Below are 24650 nucleotides of genomic sequence, written 5' to 3' on the forward strand. Positions count from 1 at the left end.
TAAGTAAATTAAGGAAATGGATATGAATCACAAGGAAATGTGAATATGAATTTGTATAATATGCAGTGTTTACACCAAAGTTATTCGCATAAAACAAAGATGTCAGGCAATACAAATGATATTATTTATATACTCTTTTTTTTTTTTCACTCCTACAATATGGTGGTACCGCCAAAGTTTGCTTAGAGACAACTATTCATAACTAAAATACTAATTCAATATGTTTTAGCCAGAATCTCTGTGTTATTAGAATAATCTTAATGCTCCCATATTTACAACAAATTCTGGTAACATCTTTTAATCCAGCTGTAATCTGAGTTTTCGGACTGGCCTTTGAGGTTTTTTCTTATTGCTTAAGTTAATTTCTAGTCTGTTCTCTCTTAAAAAAATCAAACAAGATCCAAAAAGAAAAACTAGCCAAGATTTTGGGGTTTTGTCTTTGATGCTTTAAAAATATTACTTATACCTATAAAAAGATATAGAAAGAATCCATTATGCTGGGTTTGGATACATTTGGGGTTTTCTCTTTTCTCAGCTGCCCCATATAATAATCCTATAGAATTGGGAATATCGGGAATAAATCCCTCAATATTTCTGCAGCCTTGCCCACAGCAACCAGGGGTGTTTTTTAAAGATTTCGCCCAATTTGGCTGTTTGAAAAGCAGCAGAAATTAATCTCCTTGGTGGCCACAGGATGTCACTGTTCCTCCACAAACCGGATTTTTCCATCTGGATTTTCCTCTGCTGCCCTTTGATTGTCAGCAGAGCATTCCTGCAGGCTCTGATCCTACAGAATGGGATACATCAAGTAGAAAGAAATTTCCATTTTAGGGATGAGAGCTGGATGGGCCCCTCACAGAATATAGATTGGAGCTGTAAATGTTATGGTGTGGAGCTTGCCGTTCCAAAAATGCTCATGCAGATTAATTGGGTTCCCTGGTCTATCAGACAAGTTCTGACAAGGGATTACATTTAGGAATATTTATGTTCCAGATTGGGCACTGGCTGAGGTACTCATTGCCATCTGTAACTAAGAAATGGAGCTGCTCAAATTCATCATTTCAGTGTGGCTTTTACATAACAGTTACATGGAAAAATAAAAAAAAAAAGGGCCTTGCAAAAACACTTGATGCTTTCCCAAGTGTGAAAACACACCTTTAAAAGAAATTATGTTTTCTTTTTCTGGCTTACCTGTTGTATTTTTTTTCTCCACCCTTGCATGTAGTAATTGAAAGTTTTCCTCCTCCTGTGAAGACGATTTTGAGCTGCTACACCTGAGTGGCCACAGATGAACCCTGTAACTAAATCACAAGTGACTTTGAACTTCTATTTACAGCATACTGAAAACATGGTATCAATCACAGGACTATTATGTTTTTCAGTATTTGGTAAAAATGGAAACTTTAGTGAACACAGAATATATATTTCAGAAAATATTTTTGTTTGCATCTTTTCCAAGCACTACCATGATCCTCATGCTTCCTTTTGCTTAAGCAGGTTTCAGTCATTGCTTTTTCTGCTGTGAATTACTCATCTATAATTATAATATAGATAGAGAATATATTCTTAATATATTAATATGTTAATATTTATTGTATATACAATATTTATATAATATATAATATATTATATATAATAATATACAGTATATACTATATATTATGTATTATATTTGCATAAAATATATACTACATTATATATTATATTATATGTAATATAGCATACAGTATATATCATATCATATCATATATTATATATAATTATAGATATATATTAATATATATAATTATATTATACATATTAATATATTATATAATTATATTTAATATACATCAATATATTAAATTATATTATTAATATATTAATACATATGATGTTGTTAATATTATGTTTTAATATATAGTTATATATTATATATAATTATATTAATATATAGTATATAAAATTATATCAATAATTATATATTAATATATAATCTTTATAATATATTAATAGACATTATATATTATAAAGATTATATATTAATATATTTTATCCCACTTATTGTTAATGAATAAATTATAATATTATATCATTTGAATGAATAACACTTGACTTGAGATTTCACTTGGCAGTTTGATTTCTCCCTTCCCAGATTTCCACAGGATGTGCCTGTCCTGTCAGGACAAACCCAGACACATTTCATGGGTAAAATTAGCAATTGTGGGATTCACACAAAAGCCTCAGCAGGCAAGAGGGAAACCCAGGCTGGTGGGGTTAAATTGCTGCGTTTCTCCTGGCTGCTCTGTGTCCCCCTGGCTCTGTTTGCCTGGGTGAGCTCGCAGCTGGCCGGGGATTCCTTTCCCAGCTCATTCCCTCCCTCCCTCCCTGCAGGATGTGGCAGCAGCTGAGCAGGCAGAGCTGCTCTGGTGCTCTCCTGAGGGCTGAGCTCATCCTTGGCTCCAGGGCTGGGATCCCTCCCAGGACAGCTGGAGAAGGAGCCCAGAAGGAATTAAACCCAAAAGGATTTAAACCCAAAAGCGTGAGCTGGACTCCTGTTGGTGTCAGAGCAAATAAAGTGGGCTGTGGGGGGACATCCATTCAGATTTCACAGAATATTCTGAGTTGGGACTCCCAAGGATTATCAAGCCCAACTCTTCATCCCTGCTCCCAGGGGAAGCCTCTGCCGGACTTTTCTCCTCTGGAGCACACCCAGGCCCTGGAGCAGAGGGAGTGAGCAGTGCCCTGAGAGCCTGGGGCTGCCCTGGGCTGCTCTGGGCACTGCCTTGAGCAGCAGCTGGCACTGCCTGGTGGCACATCAGGCTGTGTCCCTGGGGCTCTGCAGAGCTTCCTTCCCACACCAAGCTCGGCTCAGCTGTTCCAGGCACTTCTGCTGCTCCTGGGCAGCCTTGGGGGGCTGTGGGGGAGGCCGAGGCTCTGTGCAGGCAGGGGTTAAACATTCAGAATTTGCAGTAGGCAGCAGCTTTCCCATATAAGAGCACTGCACTCATTGGCTCTCCCCTTCAGTGAGAAACCCAGCCAGTCATTTCCTGTGCAAGCTCCCTTCGCTCTGCAAAAAGCCACACGTTGGGTGAACCACAGGGTGGCTCTGGGGCTGCTCCTTCCCTCAGGGTGGTTCTGGGGCTGCTCCTTCCCTCAGGATCCCTGGATTCCCTCATGGACCAGCCCGGAGCTCCACGCTGTGCCGCTGCCAGATGAAGATGGGCTTCCCTGCACGGCTTCTCACCCATGGATGGGAATAATTTTGGGTCTGCCTTGATGCCCATTGGCACCTCTTGGTGCCTGACCTGGGTTCTGCTGGGAGGTTTTTCCCCTCTGAAGGACCCGTGGGGATCAGATCAGCTTTGGGTGGAGCTTGCAGCAACTTCTGGTAAGTGCTGAGCTCTTCTGACAGCAGGGCTTGGGGAGGCTCAGGAGCAAGAACTCAGCTCTTGGGAAGTGCCAGTGGAGCTGGGGAGCAGAGAGAGCCCCCAGGGATGAACAGAGAGGGGGGATCCCTCTCAGGGTCCTGGTTTATGGGACCATTTTGCTCTTGGTTTTAACCCAGAGGCTCTGTCTGTGGAAGACTGGCAGTAAATAACTCTCCTGAGCGCTGTGGAGGGATGGAAACTGCAGCTGAGGAATGATTTTGGGGAGAGGAAGACAGAAAAGCTCGAGCAAACTGTTATGGAAGTGCAAATTTCCTCCTAAAGGATTCGGCAGATGCACCAGTAAGTGTTTGGGGAGGGAAGCGGGGCTGAGAGGATTAAAGGGTGTGTGCAGAGGAATGTTTGTCACTAGAGCCAGACTAAACTGAGTGTCTGCATTATCACCACGGTTTGTCTCCAAACCAGCCCTGGGGTTTCTTGCTGTGAGCTGCATGAGGATGTTTGCTGGCTGTTTTCTGTTTTCTGCCCAGATCTGTGTTTTTTCACAGCCTAAATGCTGATACTGTGTCCATTTACCTCTCTGCTGGTGCAGGCTATGGAGTCAGGCTGTAGCAAGGGAGATTTCTCTTCAGAGCAGACCTGTTAACCCTTTGAGGGAGTGCCTGGCAATGAGGAGGAGCTGCTGAGCTGAGCTCTGCTGCAGGTGGGTGCCTGTGGATGTTCAATTTCTGCCTCTCAAACCCTGTGAGACGCTGACCTGGGCTCTGTGCCCTGGGTGTGGTCTGAGCTGTGCCCACAGGATGTGGAGAGATGTCCCCAAAGAGCCAAAACAGAGCTCAGGAAACTCTGTTTGACTCTTCAAAGCAGAACATCCTCCTCAGATGAGAGAGGGGCTGGCGGGGGGCTCTGCTGGTGCTCCTGGGCAGAGCTGTGCTTGTGCAGCTCCCAGGCCTGGGAGTGTGATTGCCTTGCAGCTGGGAGCTCCAATTCTATGCTCACATGGACAACCAGCAGCTCCAAATATTGAGGAGATCATTTTGCCCATCAGGGATGAAATGCCAGGCATAACCAGCAGCTCCAAATATTGAGATCATTTCTCCCATCAAGGATAAAATGCCAGGCACTTTGTGCAGGTGTTTTTCCCTGTAAAACTCCCCAGCAGGGACTGTGGGCAAACCCATCCCTGTTGCAAGGAGGGCCCCCAGTGAACCTTTATCTTCTTGGACACTTGGTGAGCAGCCTGTGCCTGTGCTGGCTGCACTGAGACAAGAACCACGATCTCACACTCCTTTCCTTGCCTTTTATGTCAGGAGCCTGTGCGGCTGCCAACAGGTGAGGTCATCCCACACAGGGGGCTCAGATGTGCTGCACACGAGTTGCCTGTGCCTCATGAACTGCTCCTAAACCTCTCCTCCACTGGAGCCCCACTTGGGACCCTGATCCTTTATTCAAATCCTCCTCCTCCATGCAGAGTTTTACCAAATCTCCCTCTCAAGGGACCCGTGGTCAACCTAGGAACTTTCTTTGTGTTCCAACACCTTTGGGGTTTGTGAAGAAATTGTGTTAATTGTCCCCATCCCTTGCAGGTTTAGTGCCCCACAGGGAAGCTCTTTGTGACCTGCAGGACCATCTCTCCTGGCAATGGATAAATTCACAAATGGGCAGCCAGGCCCAGCTCAGAGGAACAGGCTCATAGGGCTGCTGGAAACAGATGACAGCCCCCAGGAGGAGAAACCTGCCCCGAGCAAAAAGGAGGAAAGGTCAGGGCCTGGGAGGAAAGGAGAGCCACAGCCCTTGGAGACACCTTACCAGAAGGAGAGCAGTGACTTTGCCCCTAAAATCAAGGTTAATCTGAATTATCGGCCTGGACTCGTCAGCAAGTGAGTAACTGGGAGGTGTTTAATCAATTTGGGTTGATCCAGGTGATCCACACTGATCCTATGGATTTTCCCAGGTCTGCAGTAAAAGAATCCATGCTAAATCCCACTAAATATAAAATAAATTCCCCCCAGGGATGGGCCTGACCCTGGTCCTGCCCCCATCTTGGGCTCCTCTCTCTGCTCTGGGTTCCTGCCAGGGCTGCACATCAGCCTGGCTCTGGGAACAGCTCCAGCTGATGGAAAGAGCAGACACTTAGCAGAATTCTGGGAAATAACTGTCTCTATTTTTCCCTTGACTCAAAGATAAAACATTTATGTGGGTTTTTTTTTTCTGCCCCCAACAAAATCTCCTCAGTCTCCCTCCTTCCTTCCCCTGTCCCACTGGAGCTCGTGGCACATTCCTGTCCCTGCTCTCCAGAACTTCCTGTGAAAAATGTGTAATTTATAATTGGCTTTTTGCAAATATTAAAATGAATATTATCTGTTATATTAGAAAGTTATGCTGTATTAATTTTTTAAAGTAATGTATTCAATATAGTTTTAGGTTATAACATAATGTTGAAGTAGTAACTATGTATGTGGGATATTTTTTTAAAGAAAGGAATAAAGTATTCACATCAGATTGCAGCCACAGGACACCTAAACATTTCAGAGTATTATTATTATTATCATTATTATTAATTGATAATAAATTACAATAAAATATAATAATTTTATTATAATAAATTGTAATAGAACATAATAAATATATTTATTTTTATTGTATATAAATTATATTTGATTATTATATTATAATTATATTTAAATTATATAAAATTATATACTTCTTCCCACCTCCTTCAGCCCTGAAGAAGCTGTCAAAATTAAGAAGTTGTTGATACTGAGCAGACAAAATCCTTTTTTTAAATAGAATTTATGCATCATGGATGAAGTATATAAATATGCAACAAGCTGTTGTTTTTAAAAGTTAATCCTCTGTTAACATGGGTCCTTTTTTTGGGTTTATTTTGCCCGGAAAAGGTACCCAAACCATCCACAACTCTGTTTTTATTTTCTTGTATTGTGCTAAATCCCAATTATCCAAACTTTTATCACTCTAATTACATTACTATATTTATAACTATTTTATTGCTATTAAACTATTTTAAATTTTAAAAAAATTTAAACCAAGTACTTATCGTTTTCCCCCTTCCCCCCGTAATCCCTGACTGTTGCCCGCCTCTGTCCCGCAGCCAGAAGGACCCGAATCGCTTTGACAGGGAGCGGCTGTTCAGCGCCGTGGTCAGGGGCAGCCCGCAGGCTCTGGAGGGGCTGCTGGAGTACTTAAGGAGGAACTCCAAATTCCTCACCAATTCCGAGTACACAGGTACATCCCTGCTCCTGGGATGGTTTATTCACAGGGGTGGAAGGGGAATGTGCTCCTGGTTCTTTGTTTTCTCTCTGCCTTCTGTCTTCTTTTGTTTTCCTTACTTTCACCCTGAGGTAGAGAATCGTCATGGACATATTTTATGAAAAGTCCTTTTGCTAAGATTTTTCTCCTCAGAAGAATCAGAAAGAAAATGTAAAAAAAATAGTTATCTGCTGCTGTGGAATGCAACAGGTGCATCTTTGGTTGGTCTCATGAGGTTGTTTATAATTAATGGCCAATCAAAGTCCAGCTGTCTCTGGTCAGTCACAAGATTTTATTATCATTCCTTTCTAACCTCCTGATGAAATCCTTTCTCTTTCTTTAGTATCGTTTTAATATATCATTTTCTTTTAACATGATATATGTCATAAAATAATAAATCAGGCTTCTGAAACATGGAGTCAAGATTCTCACCTCTTCCCTCACCCTGGGAAACAAACACCACCACAGAGAATGCCATTAATTGAATAAATCCTAAGGTTTTTGCCTTAGAGCTGCTAAAAATACTGATAAAAACCTTTAAAATGAAGATTATAATTGATCTCTGAATCAAGCACCACAGCTGTGTGCAAAGCACACCCACAGCCCATTCAATCCTGTCTCCCTGCCAGATGCAAAGACTGGGAAGACCTGCTTAATGAAAGCCCTGCTGAACTTGAAAAATGGGAGGAATGACACGATCCCAGTCTTGCTGGAAATCGACCAAAAGACACAGAACCCCAGGCCCCTTGTCAACGTGTCCTGCTCTGACTGTTTCTACAGAGGTAAGGAAGGATTCCTGTGAGAAGAGCAGGAAAAGGGAAAAGAGGGGACCTGGAGCTCCTGCAGCCCCAGGTTCTGTGTGTCATACACAGCACACTCACCCTTTATTTCTGATTCTGCTGCTGCATCTCCCTCAGCCTTGAGTTATACCCTCCTTGGTCTGTAAAACAGAAATGATACATGCTTTTAATAACCCAAGAAGAGAGACTATTTACTTGGGAAAGTATAAAAAGCACTTGTAAAAGTGAAGTGGTCTGTGCTTGTGGAATGAGTTTGTTTGGCTGTTTGGGACCTCAGTGCCAGGCAGGGGGAATTGCCTGCCCTGGTATTGAATTCCTGATGGTTTGAGGCTCATGGAAAGCCCTCAGCTGCCAGCCCAGCCCACCCTGAGGCTGTGCCATCCCTGCTGTCCCCTGGGGTGGCACAGTGACAGGGTTGCTGTGCCCCAGGCCAGACTGCCCTGCACATCGCCATCGAGAAAAGGAGCCTGGAGATGGTGAAGCTGCTGGTGGAGAACGGAGCTGATGTCCACGCCAGGGCCCACGGGGAGTTCTTCAGGAAGAAGAAAGAAGGAGTTTACTTTTATTTTGGTGAGCCACTGTGGAACATGTTCCTTTGGGGGTTTTATTGCCACGCTCTCTGTGATGCCACTAATTCCGGATGGGTTTGCCCCTCTGGTGCCATCTTCAGTGCCCTTTAATCAAGCCCTTGACTTTTTTAAAAAGCAGAATCCTTTCATGTCTGGGGTGTTCACTGTGCATTTCCATCATCCTTGGGTTTATGTGTTTAATCCTGTCTGAGTGGCTTCAGACAGCAATACTTGGCTGGTTCACATTTGAGAGATCAGTTTGAGATGTGGGAAAGTGTTTCAGCTGCCCCAGAAACAGAGTAATTGTTTATTGTAAAACCCTTTCAGAATCCAGAGACACTGAGGCAGAAGTGTTCTGTGTTTCAGTGATAAAACTCTGGGATATTTTTGTAGATTTTTAAATATTTTATATATTATTTTAATATATTTTATACATTATTTTAATACATTTTATATATTATTTTAATATATTTTATACATTACTTTAATATATTTAAATACATTTTTATACATTTAAAATATATTTCTATATTCTATATATATTTTATATTTTAATATATTGTTGTATATTTCAATATATCATCTTAATGTATTTTAATATTTTTCTATATTTAATATATTTACATTTTTATATTCTATATTTTAATACATAATAAGTAATAAATTTTAATATGTCTTATATTTTTCTATATATTTTATATTTTAATATGTTTATCTATTTCTATATATTACTTTAATAGGTTTTTATATTTTATACATTGTTTTAATATATTTTAATATATTATTTTAATAGATTTTTATACATTATTTTAATAGATTTTTATACATTATTTTAATATATTTAATACATTTTAATAAATTTTATATTTTTATATATTTTTATATATTTAACTTATTTTATACATTTTATTAAATTTTATATTTTTATATATTTTTATATATTTACCATATTTTTCCAGGATTGTTTTCCCCCCTTTCTTTGATCCTCTTTCATCCCTTCCTTATTCCTCTCTAAATGCTGTGTCCTGATCTCTCAGGTGAGCTCCCCCTCTCCTTGGCTGCCTGCACCAACCAGCTGGACGTGGTGGATTACCTTCTGAACAACCCCCACCAGAAGGCCAGGCTGCAGGAGCAGGACACCCAGGGCAACACGGTGCTGCACGCCCTGGTGATGATTGCAGATGACACCGAGGAGAACACCAAGTTTGTCAGCAGCACCTATGTGGAGATCCTCAAGGCGGGAGTCAAGCTGGACCCCACCTGCAAACTGGAGGAGATTGTCAACTATGATGGCTTAAATCCCCTGCAGCTTGCTGCCAAGACAGGCAAAGTGGAGGTGGGGACAACCAGAGGGATGCTGAGGAGCAGGGATGGTGGGATTTGCACCCTTGGTTGGTGAGGAGCAGGGATGGTGGGATTTGCATCTTTGGTTGGTGTCCAGTGTGGTTTGGGGTTGGAGTTTCTCACACCCAAGATGTGCTGATGCTGCTGGCAGGGGCAGTGCCACAGGTGACCACAAAGGAGGGCACCTCCAAGCCACCCAGCTGTGTCCTGCAGAGCCTCAGCTGTCCCTGCTGTCCCTGCCCTGTCCCTGCTCCAAAACAACCAAACAGATTTGGTTGTTTCCCTGCTTTTAGCCAGACCCAGCTGCTGGATGAGCCCCAGCCTCATCTGTGCTGCTCTGGGTGCCCTCCTGCAGCTGCAGCACAGGAACAGGGTTGTGTTTGTGTCAGATCTTCAGGCACATCATCCAGAGGGAGATCCAGGAGCCCCCGTACCGGCACCTGTCCCGCAAGTTCACCGAGTGGACCTACGGCCCCATCCACGTGTCCCTCTATGACCTGTCCTCCCTGGACAGCTTCGAGGAGAACTCTGTGCTGGAGATCCTGGCCTACAGCAGTGACACCCCGGTGAGCCTCTCACACAGCTCCAGGACAGGCTTTTCCTCTCCTTTTTCATAGTGGGGAGCCAATGGGATATTTATGGCGGCATTAATTTGAAATTGTGGCATTTCAAGTTCATGTGGGCTTTCTGGTGATGGTTTGTCTGAAGAAGGAGTGATTCGTGGAGATGTTTGCAGATTTTGTTGTTTGGAGGCTGCTTGGCATGTCTCTGACCATCCATAATTTGAGAGAAATTTTGATCCTTTGGCTGTATTAAGCCTCAGTTTGTTCAAATACCTCGATGAAGTGACTTCTATGCAATATTTGTTATCTTTCACACTGAATAACCCCTTAATGCCTCCCCAGTTGAATCCACACAGCTCCACCCCTTGAAAAGACCATCCCCAGGTGAATTCCCATTCCTGGGGGCACACAGGTGCACTTGGGTTCCTTCTTTCCCCACAGAACCGGTACAAGATGGTGGTTTTGGAGCCGCTGAACAAACTGCTTCAGCAAAAATGGGAAACCTTTGCTTCCAAGAGGTTCTACTTCAGCTTTGCCTGCTACCTGTCATTCATGGTCATCTTCACAGCCATTGCATACTATCAGCCCTTGAGGGTAAAGGTAGGTCCAGCCTTTTTGTCTGGATGGAGCAGATTTAAAAGTTGTGGGTGGTTGGCATCACTGTCCCTGCTGTCTCCACTGCTTTGGGTGGTTCTGGTTTTGTCTTGCAGCCTTCCTTCCCAGTGGAGTTCACAGCTGGAGGCTTCCTGTGGGTCTCTGGACTGATCATTATCCTGTTAGGAGGCATTTATCTGATCTTTGCTCAGGTAGGAGGATCTCTTGTCTGGTTTCATGGTAAAATTGGGGGGAAAAAAGGAACAACACGGAGCAGCAGGATCTGTTCTCCTGACATATGTGCAGGAGGGAATCCTGCTCTGGGACACTCACTGTGACCTGGCAGTGGCAGGGGCAGCACAAGCCAGGTTGCTGGGCAAGGGGGATCACAGTTCCACAACAGCAAATAATTCTGAGAGACTTCTGTGATTTATGGCATTAAAATGCATCCCTGGCATTTAATGCAGGCTATTAATAAAGGCATTGGGCTGAGGCATGATTCAGCCCTTGTTTATCCTTGCCCTTTATAAATGAGGGCCTTTTTTCATCTGGGAGGGATGAAATTGGGGATCTTGGAGATGAAAGGAGGAGCACATGGAGCAGAACTTTGCCTGGGGCAGGGCAGGGCTGCCTCTCTCACATGGCCTGGCTCTGATGAATGCTGCATTGATTTTGCTCCCCAGAGCCTGTACCTGAGGAGGAGGCGCCAGTCCCTGAAGACCATGTGCTCTGACAGCTGCATCGAGATCCTCATGTGAGTCCTGGGCTCTGCCCCAGCCTGGAGCTGCTGCTTTGTGCACTGAGCTGCCCCAGCACTGCCACAGAGCAGGAAAACCAGCTCCTCTGCCCCTCTCTTTTCACTCCTGCTGCTGCCTCTTGTCCTGAGCCTTTTTGTGCAGCTGAGCTGCTCCAACACTGCCACAGAACAGGAAAACCAGATCCTCTGCCCCTCTTTTTCCACCTCTGCTGCTGCCTCTTGTCCTGAGCCTGTTTTTGTTGCTGGGTGGGCTCTGTGTGCTCCTCTCAGCCTCCTCAAACACCTTTTATTGCAGAGCAAATCTGCAAGGGCCATTTTTGCTGAGATGAGCCACTGCCAATTCAGTTTTTTTTCCCCTTCCAGCTTCATCCAGGCCTTCTCCCTGCTGCTGTCAGCAGTGCTGTATGGAGCCAGCTCAGAGAACTACGTGGCAGTGATGGTGTTCTCCCTGCTGCTGGGCTGGGTGAACACCCTCTACTACACCCGCGGCTTCCAGCGCACCGGCATCTACAGCGTCATGATCCAGAAGGTATCCAAAAAACCCTGCAGATCCAGCAGGTATCAAAAAAAAAAACCCTGCAGGGAGAGGCTCTGGGCTGATATTGCCACCAAAATCTCAAGATGTGTTTTTTGGTTCCTGAGTAATGAGAATTTGTCATGATCCAGAAGGTCAGAGCTGCCCAAAAACTCCTGCAGGGAGAGGCTCTGGGCTGGTATTGCCACAAAAAAAAAAAAAAAAAAAAATTCAAGATGTGTTTTTTGGTTCCTAGGTAATGAGAATTGCTCCTCAGGAACCAAAAAAACACATCTTGAAATTTTGGTTTTTGTGCAGTTGGTAAATGAACAGGGAATTGACAGAAACACTGGTATTAGAACAAATTGTGTTAGAGGATGCCTAGAGGCAACTGTACATCCTACAGGAGGATTTCATGAGAGGATGAAAGAGAGCATTTCATCATAGAGGATGGAATGAAGGGCAAGTAGATAGGGATCAATACAGCTAATAATACCTATTAGAAACAGCAGTAACTTTGCTTCGTTGCTCTGCCTGCCTGCATAACTTCAGTTGCTTTGCCTGCAGTGTTTGCAGTGGTCACAGTAAAATTAGCACATGCAAAAAGGAATTAGCTGGGATTGGTGTCCTGTGGAAGCGCAGGTGCTGCAGAATGAGGCTGGGTCAGTGTCTTCATCTGCAGCTGCAGCAAATCACTCGTTTGGCACTGCTGAACATCCCAGGTGGCAGCAGCTGACACCTGTGTGCCAAAATCCAGCTCCAAACAGCACTCAAAACCAGTGTGGGCTTCCTGGAGATGCTCAGCTCAGCCTGGGAAGTGTTTCCAGATCCACAGAGGAACCTGAGACTGGAAAGGCAAAGCAGGGGTGAAAGGAGGTGCCAGGGAAGAATTTTGATCACTGTTTGTGTAAAGCCAATGGAGGTGGAAAGGACAGGGGGTTTTGTGTTGAAACAATTTGGAAACAGCCATAGTGGGAGCTAATAGGATATTTATTTGTTCATACTAACAAAGCAACAAAGAAGTTCATAGCACTGTCAGATTAACCCGCCAATGATATTATTTACCTGTAGAAGTAATTTAACACACATTAGCAGCTTTTTACACTGGATAAAAGGTGGAAACCTTGCTGTCAGTGCTCCTGAGGGCTGGTTTGTGATGTGTGAGATCATCCTGGTGATTTCATGTGAGACTAAGCCCAGCACTTCCCCTGGTTTGTGTTTCAGACCATCATGAGGGACCTGCTGCGTTTCCTCCTGGTCTACATGATCTTCCTCTTTGGCTTTGCTGCAGGTGAGCCCTCTGTGGGTGATCTGTGTGGGCTGGGCTGCACAAATCCCTCTCCTAGCACTCAGGTTATGTTTTCCCCCCAGCCCTGGTGACGCTGATGGGCGATGCCCCCTCAGTGTCCCACAACAAGTCCCTGGCTCCCCTGGAGAGCTCGGGCAGCCACGCCATGTACGGGGGGCTGCTCAGCGTCTCCCTGGAGCTCTTCAAGATCACCATCGGCATGGGCGACCTGGACTTCCAGGAGCACGCCAGGTTCAGGTACTTTGTCATGCTGCTGCTGCTGCTCTTTGTGATCCTCACCTACATCCTGCTGCTCAACATGCTGATCGCCCTCATGAGCGAGACCGTCACGGACATTTCTGGCTACAGCAAGAGCGTCTGGAAGCTGCAGGTGAGGCCCCAAAAACCCTGCTCAGAGAGGCCCCAAAAACCCTGCTCAGAGAGGCCCCAAAACCCTGCTCAGAGAGGCCCCAAAAACCCAGCTCAGAGAGGCCCCAAATCCTGCAGGTGAGGCCCAAACCCAGCTCAGAGAGGCCCCAAATCCTGCAGGTGAGGCCCAAACCCTGCAGGTGAGGCCCAAAAACCGCGCTCAGAGAGGCCCCAAAAACCCAGCTCAGAGAGGCCCAAAAACCCTGCTCGGTGAGGCCCAAACCCTGCAGGTGAGGCCCCAAAACCCTGCTCAGAGGGGGCTCAGAGTCACAGGTGCCAGTGCCTTCCTCACAGAACAGCATTTACTTCTTTGGTAACACAAAGACATGAAATTGGTGCTGGCTTGGTACCTCTGCCAGCTCTTACCTTGCTGCAAGTCCTGAGGAGAACCCTTCATCCCCTTCCTCACAGCCATAGCCAGGGAGTCTGGGATGTGTCCCCACCCTGGTTTCCCAGCTGGGAACTCTTTGCAGCCACAGGAAAACACATATTAACTAATACTAAATATATAATACTGAATATAGAATACTAAACTGTACTATGATATAGAATACTAAACTAAACCATACCAAAGAATACAGAAAGGATACTTACAGAAGGCTAATATAATGATAATATGAAATAATGAATAAATAAATAAGATAATAAGGAAAACTCGTGAGTCTTTCCAGAGCCCTGGCATAGCTTGACCCTAATTGGCCAATACATCAAAATAATTCACAGCAGAATCCAATTAAACAATCACCTGTGGGTAAACAATCTCCAAACACATCCCAAAGGAGCAAAGCACAAGAGAAGCAAATGGGATAATTATTGTTTTCCTTTTTCTCTGAGGCTTCTCAGCTTCCCAGGAGAAAAACCCTGGGTGAAGGGATATTTTTCCAGAAAATATGAATGCCACATATCTGTCCTAAGCTCAGCTATTATTGTGCCTTTTATGTAAAGTTGTCACCCTGGGAGGGCATTTTTAGGCGCATTTACAGCTAAACTTTAGGTGCATTTTTACGTGTATTTACACCTAAATTTTAGATGCCTTTTTAGGTGTATTTATAGCTAAATTTTAGGTGCATTTTTAGGTGTATTTACAGCTGAATTTTAGGTTCATTTTTAGGTGTATTTACAGCTCTCTGCAGGGGTAACCTGGGGCAGTACTCCAGGAGCATTTTGGGGTTGGTTTCCCTGGGGATTCTCCAAGCCCAAGGAGTTTCTGAGTGGGGAAAGGCTGGGTTCTGTCTATGCCCTGGTTTCTCTCTGATTCTGTGGGTTTTGTTCCTTCAGAGGGCAATTGCCATCCTGGAGATAGAGAAGGCCTGGCTGTGGCGCCAGGGGGGGAAGAGGAGGTCTGGCTGCTTCATGTCCGTGGGGCTCAATAAGAAGGATGAGAGGTGGTGCTTCAGGTAAGGCAGAGTCACAATTCCCCCCTCACACTCCAGCTTCTGTGGGGTCACAGCCTGGGGCAGCACAGGGAATTTCAGCTACACCCAAATTTTTTGGTGATTGCCAGTCTGGATGTCTGAGAATTAATTGTTCCTCCAGCATTGCCACCTTTGTATTAAGAACATTCCCTGAGCTGGAGAATTTTAAACCAACCAGACCAGTGGACAATATGCAGGGGGAAAAGATAATTTACCTCATGGAGCTTTGATTATGGAAGATCTTTGCTCAAATAAAAAAGCTCTGCAAGGTGCTGCTGCTGCAGGCAGACCATCAGGGTGGTGTTGGCAGGGTGAGCTGGGCTGGGAGGCTGCAGAAAAAGGAGATTTGCCTTGAGATGCTGCATTCCAGGCATCAGTGCCTTGTGTAATTTTGTCTCTCCAGAGTAGAGGAAATTAAATGGACAGATTGGGCGAAGGATGTGGGAGTTCTGAAGGAAGAACCTGGGAGCACCAATGATTCAGAGCTAAATCCAGAAGGTAAATTTAATCATGGGGAAAGGTCTGCAGTTTCCTTTCAGCTTCCTGCTCAGCAAACTGCTCTTGGCATGTTGCTGTGTCTTTGGCATTCCAGGCAGGCCAACTTGAAAATGAGAAAATAAAGATTTAGTGTAGGTCTGGGGCTGGCCAGAGTTTGGGAACAAACTGAGGATGAAGGAGATGCCATTCCTATTCAGCTCTGGGAGAAATGGGCAGGAAATGCTGCTGAGGAAAAGCAAGGGCTGTTCTTATTTTTGGCTCAATAGCCCAAATATGTGATGCTTTTCCTAGGAAAGGTAAAATTCAGGCTTGTTCATCCTGCAGATGTTAAAATCAAAGGGCTTTCAGAGCCTGAATCTGGGCATTAACTCTGGCAATGGTGTCAGATTCTGCCTGAGATCTTTGTGTGCTTCCCTTGGTAGAGCTGGGAAGGAGCTCTGTGGAAATCAGAGCTGTTTGCCTGTTAGAAATCAGAGGTGGGGAAATTAGAGCTGTTTCCCTGTTAGAAAAGCCTTGTTCAGCCCGGCAGAGCCTGGCCAGGAGCACCAGTGGATTTGTAGTAGATTCCCCCTGGGTGCCAGTTTTCCAGAACTGGGGAGGTTGCAGTGCTTAGGGGATTCTGTGGAGTGTGTTGGGTGTTCCCTGAGCCTTCACCCTTCTAAAGCTGGGTCCCTTTGTCAGCTTCCTGCTGACGAGGGGCTGCTCTGTGTCCCTGCTGCAGACACCTGGAGACCAGCACAGAAACCACCCCGAGCAGCTGCCCCCGAGGAGCTGGCCCTGCTGCAGCCCCAGGCTCCTGGCACAGAGATGGTTCCTCTGCACAGACAGCCCAGAGAGCTCTGACAGCTCCCCTGAACCTGCCTCCATCTCCAGAGGAGCTGCTGGGAGAGCTGAAGGCACTGTCAGCAGCAAAGTGCATTTTTCGTGGAGGACTGTGGCTCAGCCTGTGGCTTTCAGTGTTGTCATGCACTTTAATGATTCATTTCCTCTGAAGAAACTGTTTTTACTTGACTTTTCTCTGCCTGACACTTTCTTATTATTATTCCTAAAGATCCAGTGGTGGGAGTGAGCTGCTGGGGCAGTGGGGGAGGCAGAGCTCTCTGAGCTGTGCAGGGACAATGCTGATGGATAATGTGGATAATGCCCATGGATAGTGCTCATGGATAATGCCCAAGGAACCACCTGGCTGAGGATGGCCCAGCCTGTTCTCCTGTCACAAGGGACTGCACTGAAGTGCTTTGGAATAAAAACTGTTGTAGGCTCCTAAAAGCTGCTGAGGGTGGAGTTGTCTCTGTGCTGGTGTGAGATGTGAGTGGACAAACCCTCACCCTTGCAGCACCTGCAGGGCTCTGTGGTTAATCCACATCAGGATCCCCATTTCACACTTACAGAGTGAAATTCTTTGCAAGTTTCCCTATAATCACAGGAGGTGATGTGGATTTCCTGGACCCGAAACTTCACTGGTGGATTTCTGGGACTTGTGTTTTTCATGGGTTGCTTTGTCTCTGTAATAAACAGCAGCAGAATCCTGCTCATGGCCCCTGAGAGACTGATGGGCCAACACTCTGTGTGGTTTTTTCTTCCTGTTACTCATGTTGGGCATCCTGTCTTGCTGCAAATGTCTGCAAGGACTTTGTTCCTTTTTGTGACTTGCAGCCTGCTGTAAACTCTGTGGGAAAAGAGATAAAAATGAACTGTCTCACTTTTCACTCTGTTCAACAGTAATAACATGTGAAATTTCTGTAAACAATACAGCAAGTGTACTTAATTGAAAAAATGTTCATTTTTGGATGCACTTTTAGAGCTTTGCCTTTCTCAGCAAGGGAGAGGAGGTGTTATCAGTGTGGACTGTAGGTTCTTATCAGATTCCTGATTGCTGCTGCGGGAGTTAACTCTTGTTTTTCACAGCCTCATTTCAGTTTGTGCAGCACTTCTGAGCCTGGAGCAGCTGGTGCTGCCCTGGATGCACCTCCCTGTCCAGGGCAAGGTTGATGAGAATCCCAGGAAAGGTTTATCTCACCTTCCCTTCAGTGAGATAAACCATGCAACCTGAGATGTCTCAATTCCACTCTGAGTGAGCCTTGGAGGTTTTCCTTTTGGACACCATCACCTTAATCCTCACTGCATGCACGTGGCAGGCAGCAAAATTTTGTTTTAAAATTTATTCCCTGCCCTTCAATGGGTTCTTCCCCCTGTGCTGGGCAATGCCCCCTCCAGCCTCACTGCTCTGGGACTCTGAGTGGGAACTGACTTTTCTTGCTCCACCTTCTGTTGTTTTCTTGCTTTGTGAAGCCTTCAGCTGCTTTTTCCATCTATGGCTTTGTCCTAAGTGTTCCCAAGATCTGGCAAGGTGCTCATCAGGACTATGATAAATCTATTGCTGTGCTGGGTGCTTTGCTGTGGCAGGGGCACTTGGGGATTGTAAAGAAAGGCAGGATCAGATCTGCCATCCCTGGCTGGACTCTCAATAAATAACCTGGCTGGTCATTTGGGGAGGCTGTGGGCACTGACAGTTTTCAGCATCACCTTCCTCTTCTGCCCTTGGACCTGCTTCTCTTTTTAACTTGGCAGTGCTCATTTGTCTTTTGATCTGCATCAGGAATGTTCTGCTGTGAGGCAGGGCTTTGGCATCCCCAGAGCTTCCCAGTCCCACCCCAGCACTCTCATGGATGGAGGATGGTGGTTCAGAGGCCCCAGAGAATTTTGGGGTCCACTCTTAACAGATGCCAATGTTTTGCCAGGAAACCCCTCAGTCATTTACACAAGAACTTCTCCACAGGTGAGCTGTCCTCTCCCTCTCCCCCTGGCAGGTAAACCCCACTGAGAATTTTCTGTGCACAGGGGAGGTTTTGCAGGGCCCTGACTAAACAATAGAATCTCTCACAAATGGCAGTGGAGGAGCAGCTGCAGTTTCCCTGCTCTGTCTGAAGCACAGAGGCTCTGCCATGGGAAGGCACCAGCAGCTCCCAGTGCAGCTCCAGGGCTGTCCAAACCCTCTGGGTGTGCTTTGGCCAGAGTTCCTCAGCTCCTGGCAGGTGAGAGATGAACCTTGAGCATCCAAACCCCTCCTTTACCCCAGCACACTCTGCCTGCTCCTTGCTCCCTCTGTGGAAGGCTCTGAGTTCTCTGCAATTTTCCTAAAAAAACCCCATCTCTGCTCTGTTCCTAATTCCCTATTTTCCTCAGGGGCAGAGATGGAATCAAACCTTCCTTGTTCTTCAGATGCTTTGCACACTTTGGTGAGTTTCCCCCCCTTGTTTTTCCAAAGGCTGCTCTGAAGCTGGAGCCAGCACTGGGAGCTGGATCCACGAGCTGGTTCCTCCCTCTCCATCTCCCTGTGACCCCACTTGCAGCTGAGCATATTTTCCATTGCCTCTGGAGCTCGCAGAGGGAGCCTTTGAAATGTGACAGCCCCAGAGCTGGGACAAAGAGCAGATGCTTTCTGTAAGTCCCAGGAGCTGCCCAGGGCTGGGGCTGAAGGGCTGCAGCTGGTGGAGTTTGCAGCTGGATTCCTCCTGGGGCTGCCTCTCACTTTTTGGGGCTTTGCTGTGCTCAAGAAATTTCATTTCTTGCTCTGGGATTAAAACAAAAATTACAATGGGAGAAAAAAAATTAATTTGAAAAGAAAACTTGCTCTTTGCAACCTCACTTCTGCTTCTACAGCTCAAAAATCCCCCAAACTTGGGGCTAGACAGGAGCAGGCAAAGGCTCAGAAAATGTGGCTGTGGCTGCCTTGGGGGTGGAACAGAACTCTCACTAAATCTGAGTGCAAAGGGGTTTTTCTTGGTTCCTCTTTTGCCATAATATTTTCTCTTTTTTTCAGCTGAGATTTGTGGCATGTGGGGTGTTACAGCATTTCTGGTCTGTGAGGATGGTTGTCAAATGTTGAACACACAGAGAGGAAAATGTCCATGGGGTTTGTTGCTCTCTTTCCTCAGAATCCTTGGAAAATTTAGATTTTCTGGGCAAAGAGAACCATGTCTCTATTTCACTGGGCAGCAGAGCCATCCCCAGCTGGCAGTGTTGGTTTTTTTGCTGTTTACATCTCCAACACTGAAGTCAGGGACTCCATCATTGCAGAAAAAAAATAATTCTGCTATTTTGGAATCCTCTGGATGAAAACCTTCATCCATTAGGACAAGAATGAATCTGCAGAGTGCCAGAACCATTTCCTTTTGTTCATCCCAAGCTTGCAGTGCTTTACCTCTGTAGCAAATACATTGGAAGGAATCATGGAATTGGGAAAAAGAGTGGGGAAAAGTTCAGCTAACTGGGCTGTGCTGTATTTCTGTTCCACTCTCATGGGTCACAGGGAGGGAGGTTGCCAGCTGTGCTATTCCCTTTTCTGCTGTCAGATTGTTGAATAATGATTTTGCTGCTGCTAAACTGGTTACAGAATCCGTCCCTGAGGATGGCTGGAATAAAATAAATAATAAGAACTGATCCACATATAAGTAGATATGTGATGTTTTGTTCTAAAAATTGCCCTTCCTGCTGCAAAGGACACTAATTTTCTCCAAAGCTATATATAGAGAATTCCAGGGAAAGGGCTGCTTGTCTCCTTCTGGAGCATAGGTTGGGTTTTATTTGGGGTCTGAGCTGTGCCCATGGGTGTGCAGCCTGCTGGGCTGACTGATGCTCTCCTTGCTGGAGCTGTTGGGTGCAGGTTGAGGGAAGAGGGGAGGGTTCACTCCATTGCCTGGAGACAGAGGTGCAAACACTGGCAGCGTAAACACTCCCTGCTGGGGATTTTCCAACCATGCCTGAGCAGTGACAAATAAAACATTCCTGCTTTGTGCTCCCTGCTGCATGTGCTCTCCCTGTATGGTAGAGGACTGCAGAGCTCCTGGCTTGCTCAGTAGAAAATAGGGGAGAAATAAAGAAATAAAGTTATTCTGTCCCTTTTTGTCCCAGTGAGGTAAAATTCTGATTTTTGCCTGTGTTCAGGAATTGGTTGGTGCAGCCCCTTGGCAACACAAATGTGCTTGGAGAGTTTTCTGCATGTCCTCTTGGCTTCTGGGGCCAGGCAGAAAACAAAAGATCCTACAGGATCCATGAAATTATCCAGGATTAAAGGGAATTGTGTCACAAAGGAAACCCTTTGGTGCCCTGCTGGAGTTTGCTCAGGTGCTTGGGAGCAGAAGGCAGCAGCCTGGGCACAGCAGGGCTCACACACCGGGCACCCTCTCGTGGCTTTGTCCTGTCACAGGGTGAGGACAGGGATGGGTCCAGCTCTGGAGCAGGCTGGGAACCCCCTCAGCTCCTGCTGTTTTCAGAAAACACCATGCAGTACAATTTATTTTATATTTTCAAATGCAAGAGAGCTACATTTGCTATAAATCCTTCTCTGATGTTTTCTAGGCTGGTTCATCCACCTTGAAAAGCCACTTCAAAGTGCAGGTTTGGACCTCTGCTTGGGACAATCTTTGATTTTCCTGATGGTCTCCAGGACTTTGCAGGATCTCTGGAGGACGTGATTGTGCTCTGGTAGGTAATAAATGTTGTTTTTTAGTGTGCTGGGGAAAAGCTTCAAAGACAAATATAGAATCTGTGTTCCATGCAATGTGTCATTATTCTATTTTTAATTCAGCATCAGAGGGGCATAAAAAAAAAATCTTTCCCAGTGATAGAAATTATCTGAAATATAAACCCTTCAGTCCAAGTTACAAAGGGTTTTGCCTTGTATGTCTAAAGATTTGGACAAGCATGAGATAGTGAACATGAATTAACTCAGATGAAGGTCTGAGAAGACCTTGATGTCTGCAGTTCAGCACTGATAATTTAGCTTATTTATACAAAATTTAATTTATTTACATACTGTCCCTCATTCTCAATCAGACCCCTGTCAGCTGAGTGACCTGTGGAGCTCACACAGACAGAGGCAGAGCAGATGGGTTTGATTTTCTCTTTGCATTTTGGATTTGAAAACAAACTCCAGATAAAGGATTGGAACTGCTAGATAATGTGTTTATCTAATGGAAACATAAATACCACGTTTAATCCTGAAGCTCTGCCCATAGTGGTGTATTTTGGCTGTCTGCTCCTTCAGGCTCTTGGGATTTTGTGTGTTCTGAACATTCCCAGCAGTAACTGGAACTTCTGTAAATAGGCCAGCCTGCTCCAGGTGACACAGCATGGAAACACTGAGCAGTTCTTGTTCTTGCTGCCAGGCTTCCTTAAAACGTTTTTCCTGGAATATTTCAGCTCCAAATTTATATTTGATTTTGTTCCTGATCTGCTCTTCACTAACTCAAGACCAGCTGTCCCCTGTCTCACCAGCATGAGATCCAACCCTGAGAGAATCCTCATTTTCCAAAACAGCAAAACTGTGTTTTGATACAATAATCTGAGTGTTATAGTGCCTTGGCAAGGCAAAAACTGGGAATTCTGGTCAAGTTGAGATGTGTTGCTGCTTTTGTAGCAATTAGGAGTCCTTACCACAATTAAATATTTAATTAGGTGTTCATAAGGCAGAGGACACAGAAGTGGGGACAGCATTCAGTAATGAACACTAATGACTGGGGCTGCAGTGCCCTCAGGGATTCTGATGTTGTTGTACATTTATTTCCTAAGAATAATTCATGAGATTCTGGAGTGTTGGTCAGCATTGCTGAGTACCTCTGCACACAACATCTAATTGTTAATTATCATTGAACTTCTCCAGGAACATCAACCACAGACAGGAGATATTTACTGGTGAGTGGAAAAAGGAATAAATCTCATCTCTGCAAAGCTGTGCCCCTCAGCTTGAATATTTAATCAAGAAAAACTTCTCATCACTGGGGAAAAAATAATATTATTGTCCTGTGGCAATCCAGGGGTAAAGAACTGGAGTTTATTTACCAAGACCTTGTCCACAGTGAAGATTTTTTTTTGTTGTTGCTTATAAACCTTTTCCTGGGAGCTGAACTCATCACTGGAGAATCTTTTAGTTTTAATTCTCCATTGAGGTGTTGGGAATTTTGTGTGCATGTAAAGACATTCTGAACCTGCTCCCTTAGGAAATGAGGATGGTTTGATGTGAGCTGATCTGTGTTTGCTCTCAGTGCCCTCCCAGGGGCTGCAGCCACAATCCCACCTGCACTGCTCATCTGCCTCTGACTCAGAGGAGTTGCACTCTCCAGATTTTGCATTTAGAGTTTATATAACACATCCTCTTTGTGCAAAAAGTGTTTTCTTCAATCCCTCAGTGGTGTTTTTTGACTTTCCCTGCAATTCATCCTTCAATAACCTCCCGTTCATAGAATGCCTCATCTCTGGGGCTGTCCCAGGAGATCCCAGAGCACAGACTGAGGTTTAAACAACAAGAATCATCCAAAAATCCCAATTCTGGCATTTCATTAGGAGCAGATGAGCAGCAGAGCCACTGCAGCAAAGAGCTGCTCAGTTTGCATTTGACAGAAGGCAAATATTCATGGTGAAAATCCACCCTGCAGATTGGCTGAGGAGCTGAACAAGTGCAACAGTGCTTAAAGTCACCCCTGAATGATAAAATGTCACATAAAGCATGGAGGGGTCTCCTTTGAGATTGAAAAGGAACTATTTTCCTACAAACCCTAAAGAATATTGAATAATTAATTGGGTTGTTGCATTGTCCTGTGTGTGAAAGTTTTGGAAGGAGTAATTCCCCCAAATTCCAAGCAGGATGCTGCAGGCCTCTCATTAAATAAACCCCATTTTCTGTCTGATCAGTGGGGACCACACTGGAGTGACCATGACAGTGCCACTGACAGTGGAGGTGGCTCTGTGTGACAACTCTGCTCCTGAACTACCCCAAAAATCTGCATTTTAGGAGGTGAGTTTGTAGAACAGCCCCAGAGCTCCCAGCAAAGTGCTGAGAGGAAACCCAGCCCAGCCACCAAGTGATTTACTACCCAAACAAAGCTTGCAAGGAGCTCCAGGGAGGGCAAGGAGCATTGCACTTGTTAGGAGGAGAGCCTAAATACTGGATTTATCTGATTCAAGAGTCCCAAGCTTTTATTGGGCTATTTGTACCTAATTTGTTTTATGGGAGCAGTCCCAGGCCGAGTTGAATTTCCCAGTGTTGTTATTCAGCTCTAAGGAGAATTCCTTCTCCCTTGGCAGCCTCCTCTCTTGCTGGGCACCATTAACTGCTGCAGTCTGGAACTGCAGAATTGGGTAGAAATTACAATTTTCCCCTTTTTCCTGCCTCTGAATGATACTCTGAGCAGCTGCTCTTCATTCTCTCCACACTGAGGCCAGAGCTTCTCTTCCTTCTCATTCAGCTTCTCAAGGCAAGAGATCATTTTCATATTCCTGGACTTCATGTCTGATTTTTCCAGAATGAGCAAAAAAATATAGGCTTTAACAGCAGCCTGGTGAGTTACAGAGTATTCACAGGTAATTAATATTTTATCTGTCTTCTCCATCAAAATAGCAAAATTTTCAGAGATTTGGCACTTGGATGAAAGCATAATCCAAGTGAGGGCTGCTGGCTTTACCACAAAATCCACTTTGACCTGGAAACCAGAATTCCTACTGGAATCCATCTGATTTACCAATTACACAAAACCAGGCTTGGTCTTTTCACTCTCCTAAAGCCTCTGGATCCATGTGAAAAATCTTTCCCTCGCTTGGGATAATTTAACTTTGCTCAAACCTCCTTATTTCAGTAGAGGCTCTGATTTCAGTGTGGTATGTATTAAAAAAGTTGTGTTTTCTGAAGGGGCAAACTGGGTTCTGGAATCCTCTTTCCTCAGCAGGGAGAGATCTCTAAAATATTTAATCCAGCTCTGTTCCAAGTAAAGCTTTCACTCAGATGAAAACATGTTCAGGGCATTTAACTTGATTAGGGGAAATTTACTATTCCAATTCCTTTTTTGTCACCATCCTCCCATTAAAATTTATGAGGGCTGATTAGTACATGATATTTTTTTCTGTGTTTTTTTTTAATCAGAGAGCATCTTTAAAAAAAGAAATGAGGGCTCAGCTCTGGCAGCTGCACTTCCTTGCAGGCACAGTTCAAAGGAATGGTTTCTATATGAATTTAATGTCCAGTTTTGGGGGGAGGTAGAAGCTTTACATTTTGATTAATGAAAATTACTACATGCTCACAAATCAGCAAATTGGTTTGCAGGGAAACATTCTGAGGTTTCAGCTTTCAGAATCTCCAAATTCCTGCACCAGGGGCTGTCAACTCTCCTGGCATTAATTCCTGCCAAAGCCCCATCCCTCCTGTACAGCCAAAATCAGTTCTCAAATCAGAAACAAAGCAACAAGG

At 44.9% G+C, this 24650-nt stretch overlaps 1 protein-coding gene across 2 annotated transcripts; it reads left to right on the plus strand.

The window, feature by feature from the left end:
• Positions 1-3081: 3081 nt before the first annotated feature.
• LOC128944050 (transient receptor potential cation channel subfamily V member 2-like) lies at positions 3082-16530 on the plus strand. Of its 2 annotated transcripts, none has more exons than XM_054287136.1 (18): positions 3082-3370; positions 3548-3710; positions 3961-4071; positions 4955-5248; positions 6481-6614; positions 7268-7420; positions 7868-8008; positions 9045-9343; positions 9741-9917; positions 10356-10514; positions 10625-10720; positions 11192-11262; positions 11629-11794; positions 13004-13070; positions 13151-13458; positions 14775-14893; positions 15315-15409; positions 16131-16530. In XM_054287136.1, exons 4-18 carry the CDS (start codon positions 5010-5012, stop codon positions 16250-16252), a joined length of 2346 nt encoding a protein of 781 aa, XP_054143111.1. In that variant the 5' UTR covers positions 3082-3370; positions 3548-3710; positions 3961-4071; positions 4955-5009; the 3' UTR covers positions 16253-16530. The 2 variants fall into 2 exon arrangements, with proteins under 2 accessions (XP_054143111.1, XP_054143112.1); XM_054287137.1 differs by having other exon boundaries at positions 16091-16221.
• The last annotated feature ends 8120 nt before the right edge of the window (positions 16531-24650 follow it).

The sequence above is a fragment of the Melozone crissalis genome, unplaced genomic scaffold, assembly GCF_028551555.1.
Source record: "Melozone crissalis strain CALT ecotype California unplaced genomic scaffold, PUWL_Pcris_2 ptg000057l_1, whole genome shotgun sequence".
Taxonomy (NCBI): domain Eukaryota; kingdom Metazoa; phylum Chordata; class Aves; order Passeriformes; family Passerellidae; genus Melozone; species Melozone crissalis.

Bases quoted from the DNA above. Each gene is read 5' to 3' on its own strand.
- LOC128944050 (XM_054287136.1), top strand. From the start codon at position 5,010: ATGGATAAATTCACAAATGGGCAGCCAGGCCCAGCTCAGAGGAACAGG. The intron at 10,721-11,191 runs GTAGGAGGATCT...TTTGCTCCCCAG, and splicing joins TTTATCTGATCTTTGCTCAG to AGCCTGTACCTGAGGAGGAG. The intron at 13,459-14,774 runs GTGAGGCCCCAA...TTGTTCCTTCAG, and splicing joins AGAGCGTCTGGAAGCTGCAG to AGGGCAATTGCCATCCTGGA.